Source organism: Erpetoichthys calabaricus, chromosome 9 (genome assembly GCF_900747795.2).
Source record: "Erpetoichthys calabaricus chromosome 9, fErpCal1.3, whole genome shotgun sequence".
In the NCBI taxonomy this organism is placed as follows: domain Eukaryota; kingdom Metazoa; phylum Chordata; class Cladistia; order Polypteriformes; family Polypteridae; genus Erpetoichthys; species Erpetoichthys calabaricus.
The window spans coordinates 44,597,673-44,618,142 of record NC_041402.2 but is presented as its reverse complement, the minus strand read 5'-3'; the positions used below and the strand labels follow the sequence as shown (position 1 = coordinate 44,618,142).

The window sequence follows — 20,470 nt, the reverse complement described above, 5'->3', positions numbered from 1 at the left end:
GCATAGCTTTACTCCAAGTTTAGTTTTTATACGGTACATCTCAAAGTGAGCATGGAAACAGGTGTACACAACATTTTTGTGCATGCGTATCGCTTGTATATGAGGCTCCTGGTGAATTTGGAGGCTAAGTCAACACCATGAACTCTTTGTCATGTACCTCAAACCATTCCAGAACAATTCTGCAGCATGACAGGTGCATTATTTTGCCAAAAGAGGACATTGCCATCAGGGAAGAGCATTGCCATGAAGGGATTTATGTGGTCTGCAACAATTTCTAGGTAGTTAGCATGTGTCAAAGTAATATCCACATGAATGCCAGGACCCTGGGTTTCCCAGCAAAACATTGCCCAGAGAATCACACTGCCTGTTCCAGCTTTTCTTCTTCTCCTAGTGCATGCTGCTGCCATCTCTTCCCCAAGTAAACAACATACACACACCAGCTGTCCACATAATCTAAAAGGAAGTCATTCATATGATCAGGCTGTCTTCTCTCATTGCCCCATGGTTCAGTTCTGACAGTCACATATCCATTGTAGGTACTTTCTGCAGTGGACAGTGGTCTGCAAGGGTGCTGTAAATGGTCTGTGGTCCCTTATATGGACACCTTTCTCTTAATGCCAACATTAAGCTTTTCCATGTTGTATGCTACAATAGCTCTTCTGTAGGATCAGACCAAGTGGGCTAGCCTCGTTCCTTACACACGTAGCCTTAAGTGCCCATGACACTGTCACACTGGTTGTCCTTCCTTGGACCACTTTTGGTAGGCACTAACAACTACATACTAGGAATATACTGGTCACTTGCTGCTTAATATATGCCACCACTTGACATGTGCCATTGTGGCGAGATGATCTGTCTGTACTTTTAATGTTGTGGTTTATTAGTGTATAGAAGGCATTCAAAAAAATATAACTTCATTGTCACAATGTGAAATTCACTTTGAAACATTGTTCACTCCATTAATTTGACGTGCAACATAAAAATCACAATAAAATATTATTTACATCAAACATATTGAACATCTTTCATGTCATTAAATTGAAAAGACCATGCCTCTCCTTCTCTGTTTAATCACCAATTTCACAAAATAATATGTCTATTTTTCTTACACTGGGGGACCCAAAGACTCTTGCCTGGTTAAAGTGCAAAGTATTTGTGGGATCTGAGATGCTTTTCTGGGCTTGTCCTCCCAATAGGTTATGTCACTTGCATTTTCTTCTTTCTTGTCTTGGCTACTTTAGATAACTTTTCCTACTTTACACTGCAGCTTTTTTTTGACTGAGCCAGGAGACCACCTCCATTAACAGTATAGTGATTGACATCCAGGTAACCCAGAGTTCAAGATTCTTGCTTGAATATCATTATCTCCACATATGCGTCTGCTGCTTGGTCAGGCAGGTGATCCTGACCAAAGAGCATATATATTTAGTTTACTAAAATTTGGAAATGTAGAATCACCAGGAATTCTGTTGCATAACTTGTCTTCCAGTTGTATTTATTAATAAATAATTTACAGTTGAATATTTCTTTTAACAGACTAAACAAAATGGTATCATGGAATTGAGCACGGCATTCTTCCAGCCTTGGATTGTGAAACTTATAGAACAGTATGAAAATTCAGAAGAGCTGACCAAAGCAGTTAAAGCTAAAGTGTTAAAGGTAAATAACACTTGATTAGCAATGAACTTCCTGTAAATTACTTTCTAGAACTACTTTGCAGTTTGGGTATTTTCAATTATTACCATGTTTAAGTAGTGGAAAATTTAATATATATTAAAAAATAATGTTTTGGATAGCTCAATGGTGACTAATATAGTGATATTTTCTTGCATGAGTTAGAATCTCAGCCCAGACACTGCTTTCTTCAACATACTCTGGTTTCCCCCTCCATATCCCAAATTTGCAGGTTAGACTCTCTTGGTGTAGCTTTGTGTTTGAGTGCACCCTGCACCTGACTGACTCTTAGTCCAAGGATGGTTTCTGCCTTTGCAACCAGTCCTGTCAGGATAGACTCCGGAACCCTTGACCTGGATTATAGCTCAATGATGAATGGACGGATTAAAAACAGATTTATTTTGAATTGCTTGATACCCAAAATGAAATGGCCTTGATTGTAAGGGCTAGATTTTGCACAAATGAAATGCCACACTTAACCGTAAAAACACTGTGCCATCTGTGAAGCAGTTGTGGATAGATTTCAAAATAGACACAGCACAGTACATTGCAATTCTGGACTGATACAGTAGGAGAACTGAAGTTATTTTAAAATGAAAAAGAAAAAAAAAACAAAAACCATATCCTTTAGCAACCCATTCAAAATCTTGAGACTATGCCGTTTGGTCCAATTAAAATTGTCTGTAATTATTATTTAAAATTAGGAAGATTGAGCTGTTTTTAAAAAGAAGAAAAATAGGCAAAAATGTATCATTCTAATATGTAAAGCTGATAGGGATGTCACCTATTAGCCCAAAGACTCAATGGATGAGAAAATAAAACAGCTGAAATTGCTGTCTTTTGGGAAGAACCCTGTAATGACAAAATGTAAAAATAATAATTTATTTTTTTATGATTTAATAATAAAGCATCTACCCACACTGTAATTTTGACACTCCAGGTTTATTCAGTTTATTCTCTGTTGTCCTTGAATCCACAGCTGAATCTAACAGTCATTTTAGATCTGTGGTCTGTAGACCAGAACCTTTGTAGCATTCATTTAGTAATTAATCAGTATTCTGTGTGTGTGTATTTATGTATTGTGGTGGACGGCCGGGACGCCTCCACGCTGGGAGGACCGGGGAAGCAAGTGTGGTCAGAACGTTATCTCCCCCGGAACGCTAAATGGCAGCCCCCCTGGGTTGCAGCGGTGCCTCGGAATTCCCACAGGGCTTCATGGGAGTTGGAGTTTAGTGCAGCCCTGTTGGCATCCAAAGGCATCACCAGGGGGTGCTATAACTGTGGCTGAACCCTGGAGAACGGTTCTTCCGCCATCAAGCACCTGGCAGCACTTCCGCGGGGCGTTATGAAAGGGGCCAAAAGAAAAGGACTGACAGATAAAGAGAATAAGAAAGAAAAGCGTGTGATTGGGCTGTTGGGGACACAATATATAAATAAATTCACATTGAATTTTTATATACATTGTAGCAAATTCCAGTCAGTGGAGTCCCTTGTGGTCGTTTTCCATTGGGCCCACTGTTACTCAGAAGCAATGGATAGTGTGATCAGACACCAATGAACTTTTACCTTGGAATTCAGCTTGTATCTTTTTTTTAAGTTGTTCTTCAATTTTTGTCTACCCTTCTCACTATCCTTCTGCCCATTCTGAGGTCGGTTTTTCTCTTGCAGCCCACATCCAGGAAGTTTGGCTACAGCCCCTTGGACCTTAAACTTCGTAATATTTGCAACTGTTCTCACAGAAACTTCAGGCTTCTTGGAGATGGTCTTATAGCCATTGCCTTTAACATGCTTATCTACAATTTTCTTTCTGATCTCCTCACACAGCTCTCTCTCTTTCTCTGGTCAATGTTCATTGTGAGATTCACAATTATACCAGACAGCTGAGTGACTGCTTTTATCTATTTAAATAGGCCGAATGACTGATTGCACAACTGGAGACATGCGTGATACTACTTAAAGAGAACAGCTAGTTTGAAAAATCACTCTAATCCAATTACTTGTCTTTCTAGGGGTACCAACAAATGTGTCCAGGCCATTTTAGAATATCTTTGTACAATAAGCAGTACTTTACTTTTCTCACTTGTTTTGTTTTACTCAATAAAATATCAAAGGCATGCAAGTGTACATGGGACAACTGCTTTTCATGTAATCACTTTTCAGGAAGCATACAGCACTTTCTCAATGAGTCCATTTGTCCATGTCTGCACATAATAGCTTGTAGTCATGTGTACGATAGTGATTACTGGTTGCAGAGCTCCTGCCTTTTGTCTTTACTTTGTATCTGTACCAACTTACCTTTGTATGTTCAAGGTTAGTGACATGGTCCGCTGTGCTGAGATTCACCTGCAATTTGCAGCAGTATATGTGAATTGCACATATTTAAACGTTTCTCTTAGCAGTATGTGCACCAAACTAGCATCTATCTATAAAGGTGGACAGATTTTAGTTTTAAAAGTGGCAGGAATATAATCAAAACTTGATATACACCTTCATATACAAGGGCCTTTATTAATTTTTCTAATCAAACACTTCAGTCATTTTAAATGTCTTAGTTTATACTCAGTTACTTGGTAAACCGTTGAAGGACTTGCAGGGTCCTTAAAAGGCTCAAAAAGGTGCAGTTGGGAATGGAACCTTGGATGGGTGTGAGGGAAAGCTGTTGGGAGTTGATGGGCACAGGATGGAATTTTGTCGGGACTGGCTGGGAGTAAGGCAGAGAGGTTTTGCTGTAGGCACAGTGTGAGATAATCACACTAAACCACCCCCTCCCTTTCAACAGACTTTAGACAACAAGTGAAACTTTTGTTTGTGTGCTGCACAGAGTAGGTGTATGATTGTGTCCAAGGGTCTGGTGGGGGTTATCCATTATTTGCTTCACTACTAGTCCTGATTCCTAAAGCTCATATCAACACCAAAGTCAAAATTCTAGTACAATTTCCATTACTACTATAAATTAACAAGTACACTATGGCTCACATTATTAAGGTAGATTTTAAAATAGTATATTATGACGTTTTAACATTTTGAATTTTACTGTGTACCACTGCTTGGTTGGTTACTTTTTCTCACCGCCTGTTCCTCTCTACTGTTTTCAGTTTGTAAATTTGACTGCACTTCAGAATGAAACAACTGAAGGTCAGAATGTTATTGTCTACCTGTCAGACCATGAGACCTACATCCCAGCGGTTATTTCCCAAGAAGCGATACAGGCTTTGGATGAGTAAGCTGATTTTCTCCTTCTGTCTTCAAGCCATGTTGTCATACTGATTATCAGTTTGTACTATTGTGGTTTCTATATATATATATATATATATGACTTTAGAATTCCAAACAAAAAACACTTTTTTAGCAATAAATAATAAAGGAGGTAACTCCATATTTTAATGTTACTGGAATTCAAGCAAGATGGAATTCAGTGCATATTGCTTCTATTTAATAAATTTGTATCTTCATGCACAGAAAGGTGTTTTGCTTGTTTTATTATATTGTAGCTAATTTTTGACATATATTCTGCCTTCATCATACACATTTCCTTTGTAAAAGGCAACATTCTGGATTTTTGAAGGTTTGCGTAGAATATTATTATGTTACTTTTTTAAATGGATAACTAGAAATAATATTTTTTGGTGCAATCTTTTACTTTTTTGTTCCTATTCTTTCCTGTTTACAGTATAGGCCTCAGTCCTGTAATGCATACTCTGTTTAAGCACTACATCAAGGCAGAGTACTCACTTTTTATATATTGCGATACTGCATTTATTTACTGTACATTCCTTTTAAATATTTATCAAGTATTTATTAACACTGGACTATTTGCTTTTGAATAGGGAGGAAGACCATTATGTTTTAAGTGACCTCAAAAATAAAGTAATTGTTTTAAGAAAATATAGAGTGATGTTTCAGGCAGAGACTGAGGAGGTAAGATCTTTCACTTTAAATGACATTGTCATATCTGCGGTGGGTTGGCACCCTGCCTGGGATTGTTTCCTGCCTTGTGCCCTGTGTTGGCTGGGATTGGCTCCAGCAGACCCCCGTGACCCTGTGTTCGGATTCAGCGGGTTGGAAAGTGGATGGATGGATGGATGACATTGTCATATTGTCCCATTCTGCATTTTATATTAAAATGAAAACAAAAATAATTCTACACCCCTCAAAAAATAACACATAAAATGTTAAGAAAGGACAGGAAAATGAAAGTGAGATAAACTTTACATTTAGAACTTTGCACAAAAGTTTGATAGTAAATTGAAAAATGTACTAGTCCTGTCTATCTTCACTAGTCCATTTTGTAATGAGCATTACATGTATCGTTGCAGAACTAAATAACAAAGCAGCCATCTGCTAAAATTGAATTCTACAACAGCATTAAAATTTGAAATGATATAGGTGTGTGTAGAGCTAGCAAATGTAATATTTAATCTCTAGCACTATTTTCTAATACATTTGTTCCAATTACTATTTTCAATGTATATCTACATTATATTTTGACTAGTCACAATTCTAATCAGAGAAAGTTGTTATGGCATTTTGGTTAATGAAAACTGAGGAGGATTTTCTGTTGATTTTTATGGTGCTTTTCATTAGAGATTAAAAATTTACATTTAATTATATTAATTACTTATGGGCTAGTCAATGTTTGATTTTCAGGTATCTAAAATATCATTAATATGACATGACATATGTAAAGTGTATCAAACAAATAATTTCATTTGAAATGATGTGCAATTCAATTATGAATATTATAGCACACAACATTCTTAAAATTGTAGGCCATAAATTTTCAATCATCAAAATGTAATTATATTGAAAACTCTGTAGAAGTTAAAAGGAAAGTACCTCAGTTGTGTAAATAGCAAAGCTTATTACAGTGCAGGATTCATCTGCGTGAGCAGCTATAATTCAAGTGGAGTCACTCATATAAGAGCTTACTTGTGAACCTGCAAAAAGAGTAAAGGGCCAATGGCTACAATAGCATGGCTGCAGTATAAAAATATTTAGAGCAACAATGTCAATTAAAAAAAGAGCCATGTCACTAGCTCAATACACCTGGACAAGCAAAAGTACAAGCTTTATCCTCTTTCCTGCATAGTGTAGTAAGGACACCTTTGTCCTCCATTCTTTTGTTTTGGCATCTATCCAACTGGTCTCCTCTCTAAGGAGAATTCCATTAAAGGCCCACTCTAATAATAGTGCTGGCACTTTAAAATAAGTTTCATCAACAGTCAATAAAGTTTTTTAAAAATTCATAGGCCATCATAGGTATCTCCAAAATTTCTAGATGGGCAGGATATCGGGTAGACTTGCTTTATCAATCTGCCACCTGTGCCTTTCGACAGATTAAATTATAATTTCATTTTACATTTACTTATTTGTCTGACACCTTTATTCAAGGCATATTACATTTATGATATAATTGGTTACATTTCTTTTGGCTTTCCATTTGGAGCACAGGCAGGTCAAGTGACTTGCTCATGGTCACACAGTGTCAGTAGTGGGATCTGAACCCACAACCACAGGATTTGATGTACAAAGTTTTAACTACTGCACCACACTGCCTGCCTTATTTTAGTGAATCTTATTTTTAGGAATACAAGTCCTAACTATGCAAATGTTTTTTAGGGAGTCCATAGGCTATAATGAATTTACACTGTATCTTTTAGTACTGAAGTCAGAGTGATTAATGTTTAATTTTATGGGAGTGATCTCTGATTTAGAAACTTATCATTAGATAAAATGTGTGAACATTTAGAATAATGCATGTATGCAGGCAAAATAGTAAGAATTAATACCCTAAGTATACAATTATTTTTTGAATATCATTTAATATGGTAAACAGCAGGGCGGCACGGTGGCGCAGTGGGTAGCGCTGCTGCCTCGCAGTTGGGAGACCTGGGGACCTGGGTTCATTTCCCGGGTCCTCCCTGCGTGGAGTTTACATGTTCTCCCCGTGTCTGCGTGGGTTTCCTCCGGGTGCTCCAGTTTCCTCCCACAGTCCAAATACATGCTGGTTAGGTGGATTGGCGACTCTTAATTGGCCCTAGTGTTTGTGTGTGTCCTGCGGTGGGTTGGCACCCTGCCCGGGATTGGTTCCTGCCTTGTGCCCTGTGTTGGCTGGGATTGGCTCCAGCAGACCCCCGTGACCCTGTGTTCGGATTCAGCGGGTTGGAAAATGGATGGATGGATGGATGGAAGATGTACAGGCAAAGTATACACATTTAAAAGCAAAGTAGTGTAGAGTTCCAGAGTCCAAATATAGTTCTTCATTGCTCTACTGAGTAAAAAAAAAAAAGCAGTCCACATTAAGTTTTTTAAGCAAAATGTCTTTTGTCCCAAAATGATGATTTTGTTTCTGCAGGATACAATTTATTATTAACTGAGTTACAAAATTATTTCAATACACTTCTGTAGTTTCATGGTTTAGATGTCATAATAGTCACAGTTATACTACAACAGTTAAAGCTGTTTCATTTTAAAAAGTTAATCTCTCTCTTTCACAGAAAAAATGTGAATTCGTTATTGAGATCCTCAATTTCAGGATTATGTCAATATATACTGACACCCCACATGTCTGTGACTGGTAAGAACTGCATACAATGTGTTTTGTATTGGTATGAGATATTTGTATATTGTGCACTGAGAAGGGTAATTTCATGTCCTGCACACTTACATTATATCTACATATTCTGTTCATAATCTGTCAATTGTGTGCATGAAAGTTTAAAAAAACATGCAGTGTTATTAAAATTATAGTCCTATTGTAAATTGAATGTTCACTTGTCCCATGTCATTATTAAATAGCTTAATCTAAAACACAATGGTTTTCTTAAATGTAATCGTTTTTTGCAACATAATTAAACTTGGTATCAGATACACTCTAGTAATATTCTACTATAAAATAAAAATTTCAATGTATTGATTTTTAAATATAGATTTAATTGATATCACTCAAATTCATGTTCTGTAAATGTGTCTGCATTCTGAGTCATTCATTTAATGTTGCTTTTAATTTTTTATAGTAAAAGTCTTCCTGAAGTAAAACAGAAAATTCACAAACTGTGGCTGTAAGTATTATAAATTTGAATCTAATTTTAAGAAAAATAAATCAAAGAAATATTCAACCATATGAAATTTTATTATTTTATAGCAACAGCAAATAACAAAATAAATAATCTTTCATACATATTTAAAATAACATCTTGGAACACTTTATTTAATATCTCATGTGCGATGTTTATGTAGTATTTAGTATACGTATATAAATTAAATTTCCAAATAAGTTATTTATTGTGTAAATGTGAGTAGCGTTATAATCTACCTTTATTCTATAGATCCTTCGTGGGAGAAGATTCAATTTCCACTGCATCACATGCAGGTAAATGTTTTCTTTTTACAAGAAATTGCCTTTAGTGCAACGTGATTCTAAGATTCCCTTTTTCTTTAACTCTTAACTACTCACACCTTTTTCCATCTCATAAGTACTCGCGCAGTGTACTTAATATGCACCAGTGTTAAAATGGGTTATTTATATGCATGCTGTGAGGTTATAATTTTAAATATTGCAATAATTTTAAATTGTACATGGTTTCAATATAATTTAATACCATATAACTGAATAGTATGACACAGTCTAGGACTATCTGAAAATAAACCTGATCCACTTCTCCAGTCCTCATTCGTCACTGGTCACACTTCCACTCGCTGCAGGATTTGCACATGTATCACATTTCACTTCAGTTGTTGAATGTTCTTTGCAGACAAAGTCATTGCAAGATGAACATCGTATCGTTGTCACACATACTTAAGTACCCGCTCGGTGTACCAAATGTAGCATATGGAATTTGCGAATGTGCATCCACTCATAAAACTGGCTGGAGTCACACTGGAAAGAAACCATTGTGACCCTGTGCTTGTAGTGAATCAAGCTGAGGATAGATGGTAGATTCAAGTAAAAGGGCGTTGGACAAAAATAACTGAGATTGGTGTTCAAAATACACCAGCGCGAGTAGTTAAGGATTAAAAAATGTGTGTGATGTACACAGGATATACATACTTAGAATTCATGACTTTGTATATATAATAATTGTTTTACATAGTGCCAGTGTTTACTCAATAATCATTAATGATAATTATTGTTGTTGTTATTGTTAATAGTTATTATTACTCAATTATTATTGAGTTGATGCTTTTATCTAAAGCCTGGACTCTACAAGACCTCAGTAGTTACTCTGTGGTGTCTAACACCAGAACATCACCAGTTGATCCTTTAAATCTTGCAATGGTTTATATTTGAGAAAATAAGTCATTTATTATATTAGTTTATTAAATTTAAAAAGTCCAATCTCTGTTTTCCTAGAGTACAAATGAATGAGAAACAAATATTTTAATCAGGATTACAAAGTAAATAATGTTTAATGTTTTAAAGCAATATGTTTAAACCTGCTTAATCTAATTCAAGGCTCTGTAGGAATGGAGCCTATCCCAGCAGCACTGAGCACATGGCACACACACACTTGTATTTAAATAGGGACTAATTTGCAATTGGCTGTTACCCTAACTTGCATGTGTTTGTCTGTATGGAAAGAAAACCATGGTGAGAATATGCACATGGACAGCAACTGGGCATGGGATTTGAACCTAAAATGCAGGATCTATGAAGCTAACCAATGTGCCATTTAATCTTGGAATTGACAAATTTACATTTTGAAAATTTATTTTGAAGAATGTCATAAAATTTTTAAGATGAATATTTAGACCAGATACCGATTATGAAATGTGTACAGGAAAAAGTTTATCATTGTGTCTTTGCCTGTAAAATTTATCCAAATACAAATGCCTGTGCTACAATCCATGGACTCTTCTTTTGAATCTTGTGGGTTTTTTTTAATTTTATTTTAACAAAAGATATGTTTTCTAAATTTGGTTTTGATTACAGTAAAGAAATCTATTCAACATTGTATCAGCCTGATTTGATTTAGATATTTAATAGTGTGCTCTACCTCTAATTTTTTTTTTTTTTTTTTTTTACCAAAGCCTCCACTCTTTTCTCAGTCATAGCCATTTTTTTAAGAAAGTTAAGAACTATTTTGGATGATGATAGCCCTTTTCATCTACATAGTTTTTCAATCTTTATTCAAATAGCTCTTTACAAAAAACATCACCTTAAGATTTTACGATCCCCAAACTACTACTTCAATTTATTTTTCTTTCACAGCCTGCAAATTCCTCTAGTGGATTATCGCTACACTTTCACTAGCACTAATACATCCTTTTTGTAATATGTGGTCTAAAATGGCATGTAGTATTCTTGATGACATCTCGAAAGGCCATTTTATTTTTTAATCATAAGTTCCATTAACTTATACTCGGCCCAGTTTGCTGAGTAACTCAACATCTTCTTACCTTTCTGTTGGTCAGAGAAATCTTTTTTATTTTAATTATAATTGTTGTTGCTTATCATTTACAATTCAATATTGCTGCAATTTCAGAGTCTTGTAACAATGCAATATTATTAAAAGTATAAGGCTGACACCGCACTCAAAATTTCAACATCACTTTTGATCAGACAGGATGTCAAGATTAAAACTTGCACTTGATGACTCTTGTTGCCTGTGAAGCTATCATATTATCCAACTAGGAGTCACAGGGAGTTATTGATTAAACTATTCCATAACAACTTTTAATCATAGTTCAAAACCTCACCTCTTACCATACGTTTGTTTCATTTTAGCAGCCAATCAACATAGAACACACAAGAGTGAGAAGAAGAGCACTGTACAAAAGTAAACAAATATTAAACAGACATATGTTCTAACTGCAAGATCCAATAAGCCACTCTTACATTTTAACAATTCAAAAAATTTGCTTTCCTTCTTTCCTTGTACAGTAGCTGTCACTCTTCATTGTTGGTATGCATTGTGTATGTTGTAATTCTGGCTGAGTGGTCACTTACTGTTAAATTTCACAGACAGAAGTGCTCACACCTTTGATTTGCAGATTGCTAAGGGAACATTCAAGCAGATTTATTTATGTCGTACTGAGTCCTGAATTCTATAACTGAATAAAGGGTGTGTGCTACAACTAACTACAACTTGGTTTTCATTTTCTTTAGATAATATAAATGTAGACAATTATGGAAAATCACAGGATCTGTCATGTAGTGTAATACTGGCTTAAAACAATTTTGTGTGTAAGGCCATTTTTCACAAGCTCCAGCCAATGTGCAGGGCATGACTGGAAGACTACAAGGCTGTCACTGCTGTGGCAGCTTGACTGTGGCTTAATGCCAGTCAGTTTACAGCCTTGCTCTAATATCTTCACCCTCCCATCTATTGACTTGCAACATGTTTCACAATTTCAAGATCTCTTTGAATTTATTTTTATCTCATTCTTTTTCATCCTCTCATTCTTCTAACCATATCTTTTTTTTGACATTCTCTTATTTAAAAAGGCACTAAAGAGTATTCTTTAAAAACCTAGTATCTTTACACACATTTGATGTAAATCCTTCCATTCATTTTTCTGTCTTTTCTCTTAAAGGTCACTAAGTAAGGACTGTAATATTTGTTTGCTAATAGTTTGAAAAAATAAAATAGTATTTAAACAAGTCTCTTAAAGTTTATTGTTACTGAAGATAAATTCTTTCATAATCATTTCAGGTATCACAATCCAAAAATCTGTCTATACCAATTACGGATATTTTTCTAAACAAGTTTACCATTACTGTATTTGTCTTGTATTTGAATGCAAGGGGTTAGGAGCTTTTCAGTTTGCAGCCTTAAAAAGACAGGTATGGCATTAACAGCTGGGTTTCATCTAGCTCCGTAGACTAAAATGGCATTCATTGTCAGAATTGTGCTGCATGGTTATTCAGGCATTAAGGTTATCTTGGTGAGTAGTAATTCCCACTAATTTAAGAGCAAGCTGGAGTACTGCACTGCATTCTGTGACCAACAAGACAAGCTTAGAAAAGTAATATAATTGGAGCATTCCTTTATCATTGTATGAGAGGGATTCACAAGTACATAACAATTTCTAGAATTTTTAAAAATCCTGATGTTTTGTTGATATCAGTTGTTGCTTAAAATATGTCCATGCCAGACACAAGCACTGGACAGACTTCAAAAGTACTTCTTCCTTACGCATCACATATTACACATTGCACAGGTGCATCTTTTGTAAGCAAAACATAGTGACATGCCACTGAAAGAACTACAGTACATTTAAGCCTTTAAAGAGTAGTTTTATATATATATTTATAATATATGTTGTAAGAAAAGGTGCTATATAGCGCCCGACCCGACACAGAGTGGACACGGGAGGCACGTGTAAAATAAAAGAAACTTTTATTCTTCTTCAGCTGGAGGGCACATCTTCCCCGTAATCCCTCCAGCCACAACACAGTCCCAAGTACAGTACTTAAGCACCACCACAAAATCACTCGTTCGACCACCACCACTCCTCTGCAAGCTTTGTCCTCCTTCCACCCGACTGTGGCCACTGAGTGGTGGTTACTGGCTCCCTTTTATTGGGTACCAGGAATTGCTCCAGGTGTTTGATTGCCGACATCCGGCCGCACTTCCGGGTAAGGCGAAACCAGTGTCCAAAAGGGGCCAGCAGCTCCTGTTGCAGAACCCCCTGGCGCCGCCTGCGGAACCCCACAAAGTTGCACAGAACTCCAACCGCCATGAAGCCCTGGGGGAGTCCGAGGCACCGCTGCAACCCAGGGAAGCTGCCATCTAGCATCCAGGGGGAGATACTGGGCTCCTCACTCTTGTCCCCCTGGTAGATTTGGTGAAGGGGCGTCCCGGCCAGGTATGGGCCCTGGCCATCCGTCACAATATACAGTATCTCACAAAAGTGAGTACACCCCTCACATTTTTGTAAATATTTTATTATATCTTTTCATTGGACAACACTGAAGATATGACACATTGATACAATGTAAAGTAGTCTGTGTACAGCTAATTGGGCACAATTTGATATATATATATATATATATATATATATATATATATATATATACAGTGGGTACGGAAAGTATTCAGACCCCCTTCAATTTTTCACTCTTTGTCATATTGCAGCCATTTGCTAAAATCATTTAAATTAATTTTTTCCCTCATTAATGTACACACAGCACCCCATATTGACAGACAAAAAAAAGAATTTTTGAAATTGTTGCAGATTTATTAAAAAAGAAAAACTGAAATATCACATGGTCCTAAGTATTCAGACCCTTTGCTCAGTATTTAGTAGAAGCACCCTTTTGAGCTAATACAGCCATGAGTCTTCTTGGCAAAGATGCAACAAGTTTTTCACACCTGGATTTGGGGATCTTCTGCCATTCCTCCTTGCAGATCCTCTCCAGTTCTGTCAGGTTGGATGGTAAACGTTGGTGGACAGCCATTTTTAGGTCTCTCCAGAGATGCTCAATTGGGTTTAAGTCAGGGCTCTGGCTGGGCCATTCAAGAACAGTCACAGAGTTGTTGTGAAGCCACTCCTTCGTTATTTTAGCTGTGTGCTTAGGGTCATTGTCTTGTTGGAAGGTAAACCTTCGGCCCAGTCTGAGGTCCTTAGCACTCTGGAGAAGGTTTTTGTCCAGGATATCCCTGTACTTGGCCGCATTCATCTTTCCCTCGATTGCAACCAGTCGTCCTGTCCCTGCAGCTGAAAAACACCCCCACAGCATGATGCTGCCACCGCCATGCTTCACTGTGGGGACTGTATTGGACAAGTGATGAGCAGTGCCTGGTTGTCTCCACACATACCTCAGTGCAAGACACATGACAGCCCGCATGGAGTTTGCTAAAAGACACCTGAAGGACTCTGAGATGGTGAGAAATAAGATTCTCTGGTCTGATGAGACCAAGATAGAACTTTTTGGCCTTAATTCTAAGCAGTATGTGTGGAGACAACCAGGCACTGCTCATCACTTGTCCAATACAGTCCCCACAGTGAAGCATGGTGGTGGCAGCATCATGCTGTGGGGGTGTTTTTCAGCTGCAGGGACAGGACGACTGGTTGCAATCGAGGGAAAGATGAATGCGGCCAAGTACAGGGATATCCTGGACAAAAACCTTCTCCAGAGTGCTAAGGACCTCAGACTGGGCCGAAGGTTTACCTTCCAACAAGACAATGACCCTAAGCACACAGCTAAAATAATGGAGTGGCTTCACAACAACTCTGTGACTGTTCTTGAATGGCCCAGCCGGAGCCCTGACTTAAACCCAATTGAGCATCTCTGGAGAGACCTAAAAATGGCTGTCCACCAACGTTTACCATCCAACCTGACAGAACTGGAGAGGATCTGCAAGGAGGAATGGCAGAGGATCCCCAAATCCAGGTGTGAAAAACTTGTTGCATCTTTGCCAAGAAGACTCATGGCTGTATTAGCTCAAAAGGGTGCTTCTACTAAATACTGAGCAAAGGGTCTGAATACTTAGGACCATGTGATATTTCAGTTTTTCTTTTTTAATAAATCTGCAACAATCTCAAAAATTCTTTTTTTTGTCTGTCAATATGGGGTGCTGTGTGTACATTAATGAGGGAAAAAATTAATTTAAATGATTTTAGCAAATGGCTGCAATATGACAAAGAGTGAAAAATTGAAGGGGGTCTGAATACTTTCCGTACCCACTGTATATATATATATATATATATATATACACACACACACACACACACACACACACACACACACACACACACACACAAAACAACATACTGTATAAAATATATTTAACAGCCTAACATTTATTTTTCTGCAGTATTGCAGATCTCAGCACCCTTTTAAATATATTTATTATGATTTAAAGAAGAATATATCAGTTACAGTAGGGACCACTAAGCCAAAAACCTCACAAAGGTATACTCTGTTTACTCTTGTTACCTTTGAAGTTGGCACTATCCTGCTCTAATAAATGAAGTAATCCCTTAATGAACTTTCAGTCGAAAGGTAAAGAATATAATAAGTAAAAGCATGGCAAGGATCCTTTATCACAGGATGTATAGAATATGGATGTCACTTGGAGCAGTTTCACTGTGAACTTCAGAGTAAGGCATTTTTGTAGAGGCCAAGTCAGTAAGCCTAACCTATGTACTTTAGTTGCTGCCTATGCCCTTTTCTTTGGTTTCTACGGCTGCATTTAAGCAACTACTGTAAATACATCTACTGTCGGCAGAAGATGAATCAGTTCATAAAGGTATTTCATTCTTTTGTAGTTTACTTTAAATAATGCAGTTTCACAACTATGACATTGGTTTGATAACTCATGGTTGCATTTATCAGACTATCTATCCATTGATTGATTGTTTTTCTACCTCAACAGCATTGAAAACAAGGTAGGAACCAATCCTGGATTGCATTTAAAGTATTAATTTTACCTTTGGTAAACAGCCATCTTGGCACAGCACTGCCCACTTTTATACTGTAACTACAACATTCACAATTTCCTCACAGTCCAGCTGACCATTTAAAAATCAACAGAAAAAATATTGGTTAGTATGTAAGATGAACTGACATATTTCATTCAGGATTCATTCCTACCTTATGCACATTCTACAAGGACAGGCTCTGCTCTGGTCCCATGCAATTTTTTATCAGAATGAGTGGTTTTACAAAATAAATGAAAAAAACACTGTAATGTAACTTCACATTATGCACCACCATTTACATAGCTCATTTTAAGAGTGTACTCTTAAAACACCCAAGAATTTATTTCAAAGCAATAAAACAGCAGTAACAGAAACAAACTGAAGTTAAGATTGCTGATATTCAGGTCTTAAGTTTTCATTTCTCCTTTGTGTTCTTATAATGAGTATTAGTTTTTTTTGGCATTGATGGATTTTTTTTTGTTTGTTTCCAGTTATGGCTTTTGAAAGTGTTTCTAAAAAAGCTGTTGCCATCATTTTTAATAGATTAAATGAGAAATGGATACATGATTTCATTTGTACTGTAAACCAGAAATATATGGATACATGATTTAATTTGTACTATAAACCAGAAATATATTTGTAGATATTTCAGGCCTACCTTTAAAAATAGATTACTGCAGGATTCCTTTTACAGCAGTTTGAAAGATATTTTTTGGGCCATCAATTTGCGTTGAACTTTACGTACTTTTTTGTATCCATTATTCCTTTTTTCTGCTTGACATTGTTTTTCTTAATTTCTTATATTTTCTGAGAATCTACGTTGCTATTATAGTGAGACCTAATTAACTTTAGCTTTTTGTACTGTCTTTTATAGGTAATGTGTACATATTACAGATGTTGGTTATGCACAGGATTTTTATTAATGGTTATGCAGTAAGCCTCACCAAAATAATTACCTGGCATAAAGATGGCAAACCTTTCATGAAGGGCTGCTAAGGTTTTTCCACAATTGTTTTTAAATTAATATGATCGTTTTGTGTTAGGTTATGAATGAACCATCCATCTAGTCCATCAAGATTATCAATGTAAGCACTTTACTACTTGTGCCCACATCTGCATTAAAGTTACAAGTCAGTTTTTTTGGTGTAAAACTGCAGTGTTAAACATTTGAATTAAATATTAGTATTATATATATTATTACTAATTAATAATTAGTATTGTTATATTAAATATAGTAACAGGTGACAGTACAACTGAAAATCCTAGCACATTAAGCAGGATGTTTTGTAGCAATTGGTCAACAAAGTAAGGTTATCTTCCTTGAAAGGTATGTGTTAGCATTCTATGAATCATATATTGTTGTACAGTGTGATTCTTTCTATCATATAAAAGTTTGCTTTGTGTTTTGTGCAATAGTTGTCGTTTTCTGCTCCTTTTAGTCATATAAAATATCCAACATTGCAACTATTAATAATTAAAATGTATAATTTAGCTGCTGTTTTGCAAAGGATTTTCTGAATTGGTGGCATGAGCTATATAATTTGAGAAGACAGTGAGTTTGTGAAGACAAGTGAATCAATTAATGGGTAGCGTAGGAGCTTTTCAGACACACATGCTAAATCCTGACCATGTCCTAAAAGCATATACTTGATCAAGACATACTGAATGATAATGTTCTCGTTAATTTTGTGTTTACGGTTACTGCTGCACTGTGCATACAAAATGTAACTGTGTAAATCATTCAAAGCAGTTGTATTATGTTTAATACAAGAAATAAACTAAACATCTAGAAGAAAAAATATTATGGGAAACTAGGAAAATATCTGATAACATCCACAGAAAAAAGCAACCCTTAATCAAGTAAACAAAAATATTTACAGGGTACCATATAACAAAGAACTAAAGTCTGCATGTGTGTCCAGTCCCTCAGAACAATCTGATTGGTCAGTTTGGCTTTGGTTTGATTTGTCAATTTAGCTTTAGTGAAACAGTTGAAAGAGGAAGCATGGCTGTGAGACATTCAAAGAGAAGAAAATACATACAAGGTATGATGAAAGAGTTGCCTTCCGAGACAGGAGGTATGAAACTGGACAGGAGGTAAGACTCAAAAATAATGTCAGTCTGAGGCACAGGCATTACGTTAACGGGCTTGAGAGAGGGAGCGCCAGTGCTGTTCAAGAAAGGTTCAGACACACTTGGATACAGAGGAAAATCACTGGAGATATATGTAGGACAAAAGATTTAAAAATGTATATTGTCTTCTATAGGTAGCACGGCTAGTATAGAAATAAATACTATTTACACATTTACACTTTAGTTATTATCAAGTACTCACATATAGCTTAACCTTAAACCTTAACATACAGAAAAAAGCAAAGTGTGCAGTAACAATCTGAATAGCCAGATATACTTTAGAGATGCCCTGTGTTTTCTTGTTTAGTCATTCCTACCTTTAAGCCAGTGGCAGCACTATATAGGATTCTCTGCGAGGCAGCTTATAACCCTTACCAATAATCTTGGTTTGGTAGTGTAACCTACCCCGACATCCTTCTTATCTTGAAATTCAATTTTTAAAATATCTTTCAGTCCTCCAAAATCCCAAACCATTAACATGTTCAATCCAAATATGTGCATCTTTTATATCTTGTTCCACGCAAACATCATGCCATGGGGCTGGCTGAAAACATCTTGCTTTTCCTTGCACTCAGTTGCAGTAATTCTTCCTTTTTTATCACATACATAGCTACTGTCAAAGCACTCTGAAGCTTCACATGACCAAATTCACTGGGTGAATTACCTGTTGTGGTGGTTTGGTTGTACAGTGCTATATCCTGCATCAATTTTACATCGTCATCACTATAGCTCAATTTGAGAAAAAGTTCAGTTTCACTTCATTCTAAAACTGCCTTTATGGCTGTTCATTTCCCATTATGTTGTTAGTTAGAAGCTTGGCCTCACTCATGAATGCTGATGAGTTACTTTAGAGTGGCAAAACGCATAGACTGCGGTGGGTTGGCACCCTGCCCGGGATTGGTTCCTGCCTTGTGCCCTGTGTTGGCTGGGATTGGCTCTAGCAGACCCCCGTGACCCTGTGTTCGGATTCAGCAGGTTGGATAATGGATGGATGGAAAACGCATAGAAATGTTTGATTTTTGCAGCATGATATTATTTCATCCACTAGATGGCAGCAGATAGTTTACACATCACCCTAATTCTTACTCCTGGTTAACCAAGTCACACTCAGTGTTCATTCCAAGGAGGTTAGTATATACAAATGTAACATTTCAAAAAAGGAAACAATATTTTGTCAATCATAGATGTACTTTGGAAATGCTCTGTATTCTTTTCCAGCTGTAAATTACAGAAGTTTGATATCCCAAAAAAGTAAATCACCAACATAATAAAACCTATGTAGAAATTAAATTTCTCAATATTTCCATTTATCTATAGATGCATTAAATCTCAGTTAACTTTGGAACTGTTTTTTAACAAGCTTATCTATATTCAAAAAATGTATAGATACAAAAACCAATATACAGTAATTTAAAGTTGTTTTAAAAACTGATTCACTTTTCAGAAGCATCATGTTTCAAACCTTATGAACAGTGCAACAAGAGAATGTTTTTGCATATATTTTCATTAGTACCTTCTCTTAAAACAGGCATGTCCTTGACGCAGATGTTAAGTTACATGAAAGAGGATGGGTTTACCAATCTGGTCAATCTAGCAACAGAATGCCTTGACATTTCTGATCCTGCAGACAGACCATCTACATCCTGGGACACCCATTTACTGTTTCCAGCTCCTCTAACTGGCTGGAAGGCTGAAAGAAGGAAAAATAAGGTAATTCTGTGGAAAGAATTTTTTGCCTTGAAAAAAAACCATTGCTCATTTTTGCTAGTTTGTCTTTAGTATGTGTCATGGAAATAAACGGAAAATTAGTAATGAATTTTAGTTAACATTCTTGGTGTTTGGATGTAACAGTGGCTCAGTTGCATCTATAGTGACATGGATTTATTTACTGACCCAGTCTCACAATGTCCAGCTCTATTTTTTATTGCTTCTTCAGTTTTCTACCACATCCTGTTCAGGCATTTGTGGTGCAGTAGCTAAGATACTGGATCTTAAACCCAAGGATTGTAAAGTCATTTCTTACTAGTGGCTATCTGTGCAACCCTAACAAATCTCATAACCTGTCTGTGTACTATGTTAAAAAATAAATAAAAGAAAAACAGTTGTTACTTTTCATGATCGTATTCCTTACCTTGTGTCCAACAAATATACTGTCATTTGTCAGTCAGTCATTTTCTAATCCACTTAGTCCTGAACAGGGTGGTGGGGGATGCAGGATCCTTTCCCAGCTAGCACAAGGTGAAAGACACCAACACACCCTGGACAGGGTGCCAGACTATCACAGGAAGAACAC

At 36.4% G+C, this 20,470-nt stretch overlaps 1 protein-coding gene across 3 annotated transcripts in view; it reads left to right on the top strand.

The window, feature by feature from the left end:
* Nucleotides 1-20,470, top strand: part of acd (ACD shelterin complex subunit and telomerase recruitment factor) — a 50,584-nt gene that overhangs the window by 9,927 nt on the left and 20,187 nt on the right. Inside the window, exons 2-9 of one of the 3 annotated variants that reach the window (XM_028809417.2) lie at nucleotides 1,268-1,326; nucleotides 1,537-1,659; nucleotides 4,770-4,894; nucleotides 5,502-5,592; nucleotides 8,172-8,251; nucleotides 8,691-8,735; nucleotides 9,003-9,046; nucleotides 19,706-19,887. In XM_028809417.2, coding sequence (XP_028665250.1) covers nucleotides 1,555-1,659; nucleotides 4,770-4,894; nucleotides 5,502-5,592; nucleotides 8,172-8,251; nucleotides 8,691-8,735; nucleotides 9,003-9,046; nucleotides 19,706-19,887 — 672 coding nt within the window. In that variant the 5' untranslated portion in view covers nucleotides 1,268-1,326; nucleotides 1,537-1,554. The remainder of the gene's footprint in view (nucleotides 1-1,267; nucleotides 1,327-1,536; nucleotides 1,660-4,769; nucleotides 4,895-5,501; nucleotides 5,593-8,171; nucleotides 8,252-8,690; nucleotides 8,736-9,002; nucleotides 9,047-19,705; nucleotides 19,888-20,470) is intronic. The other 2 variants (XM_051931647.1, XM_051931648.1) reach the window with 2 other exon arrangements.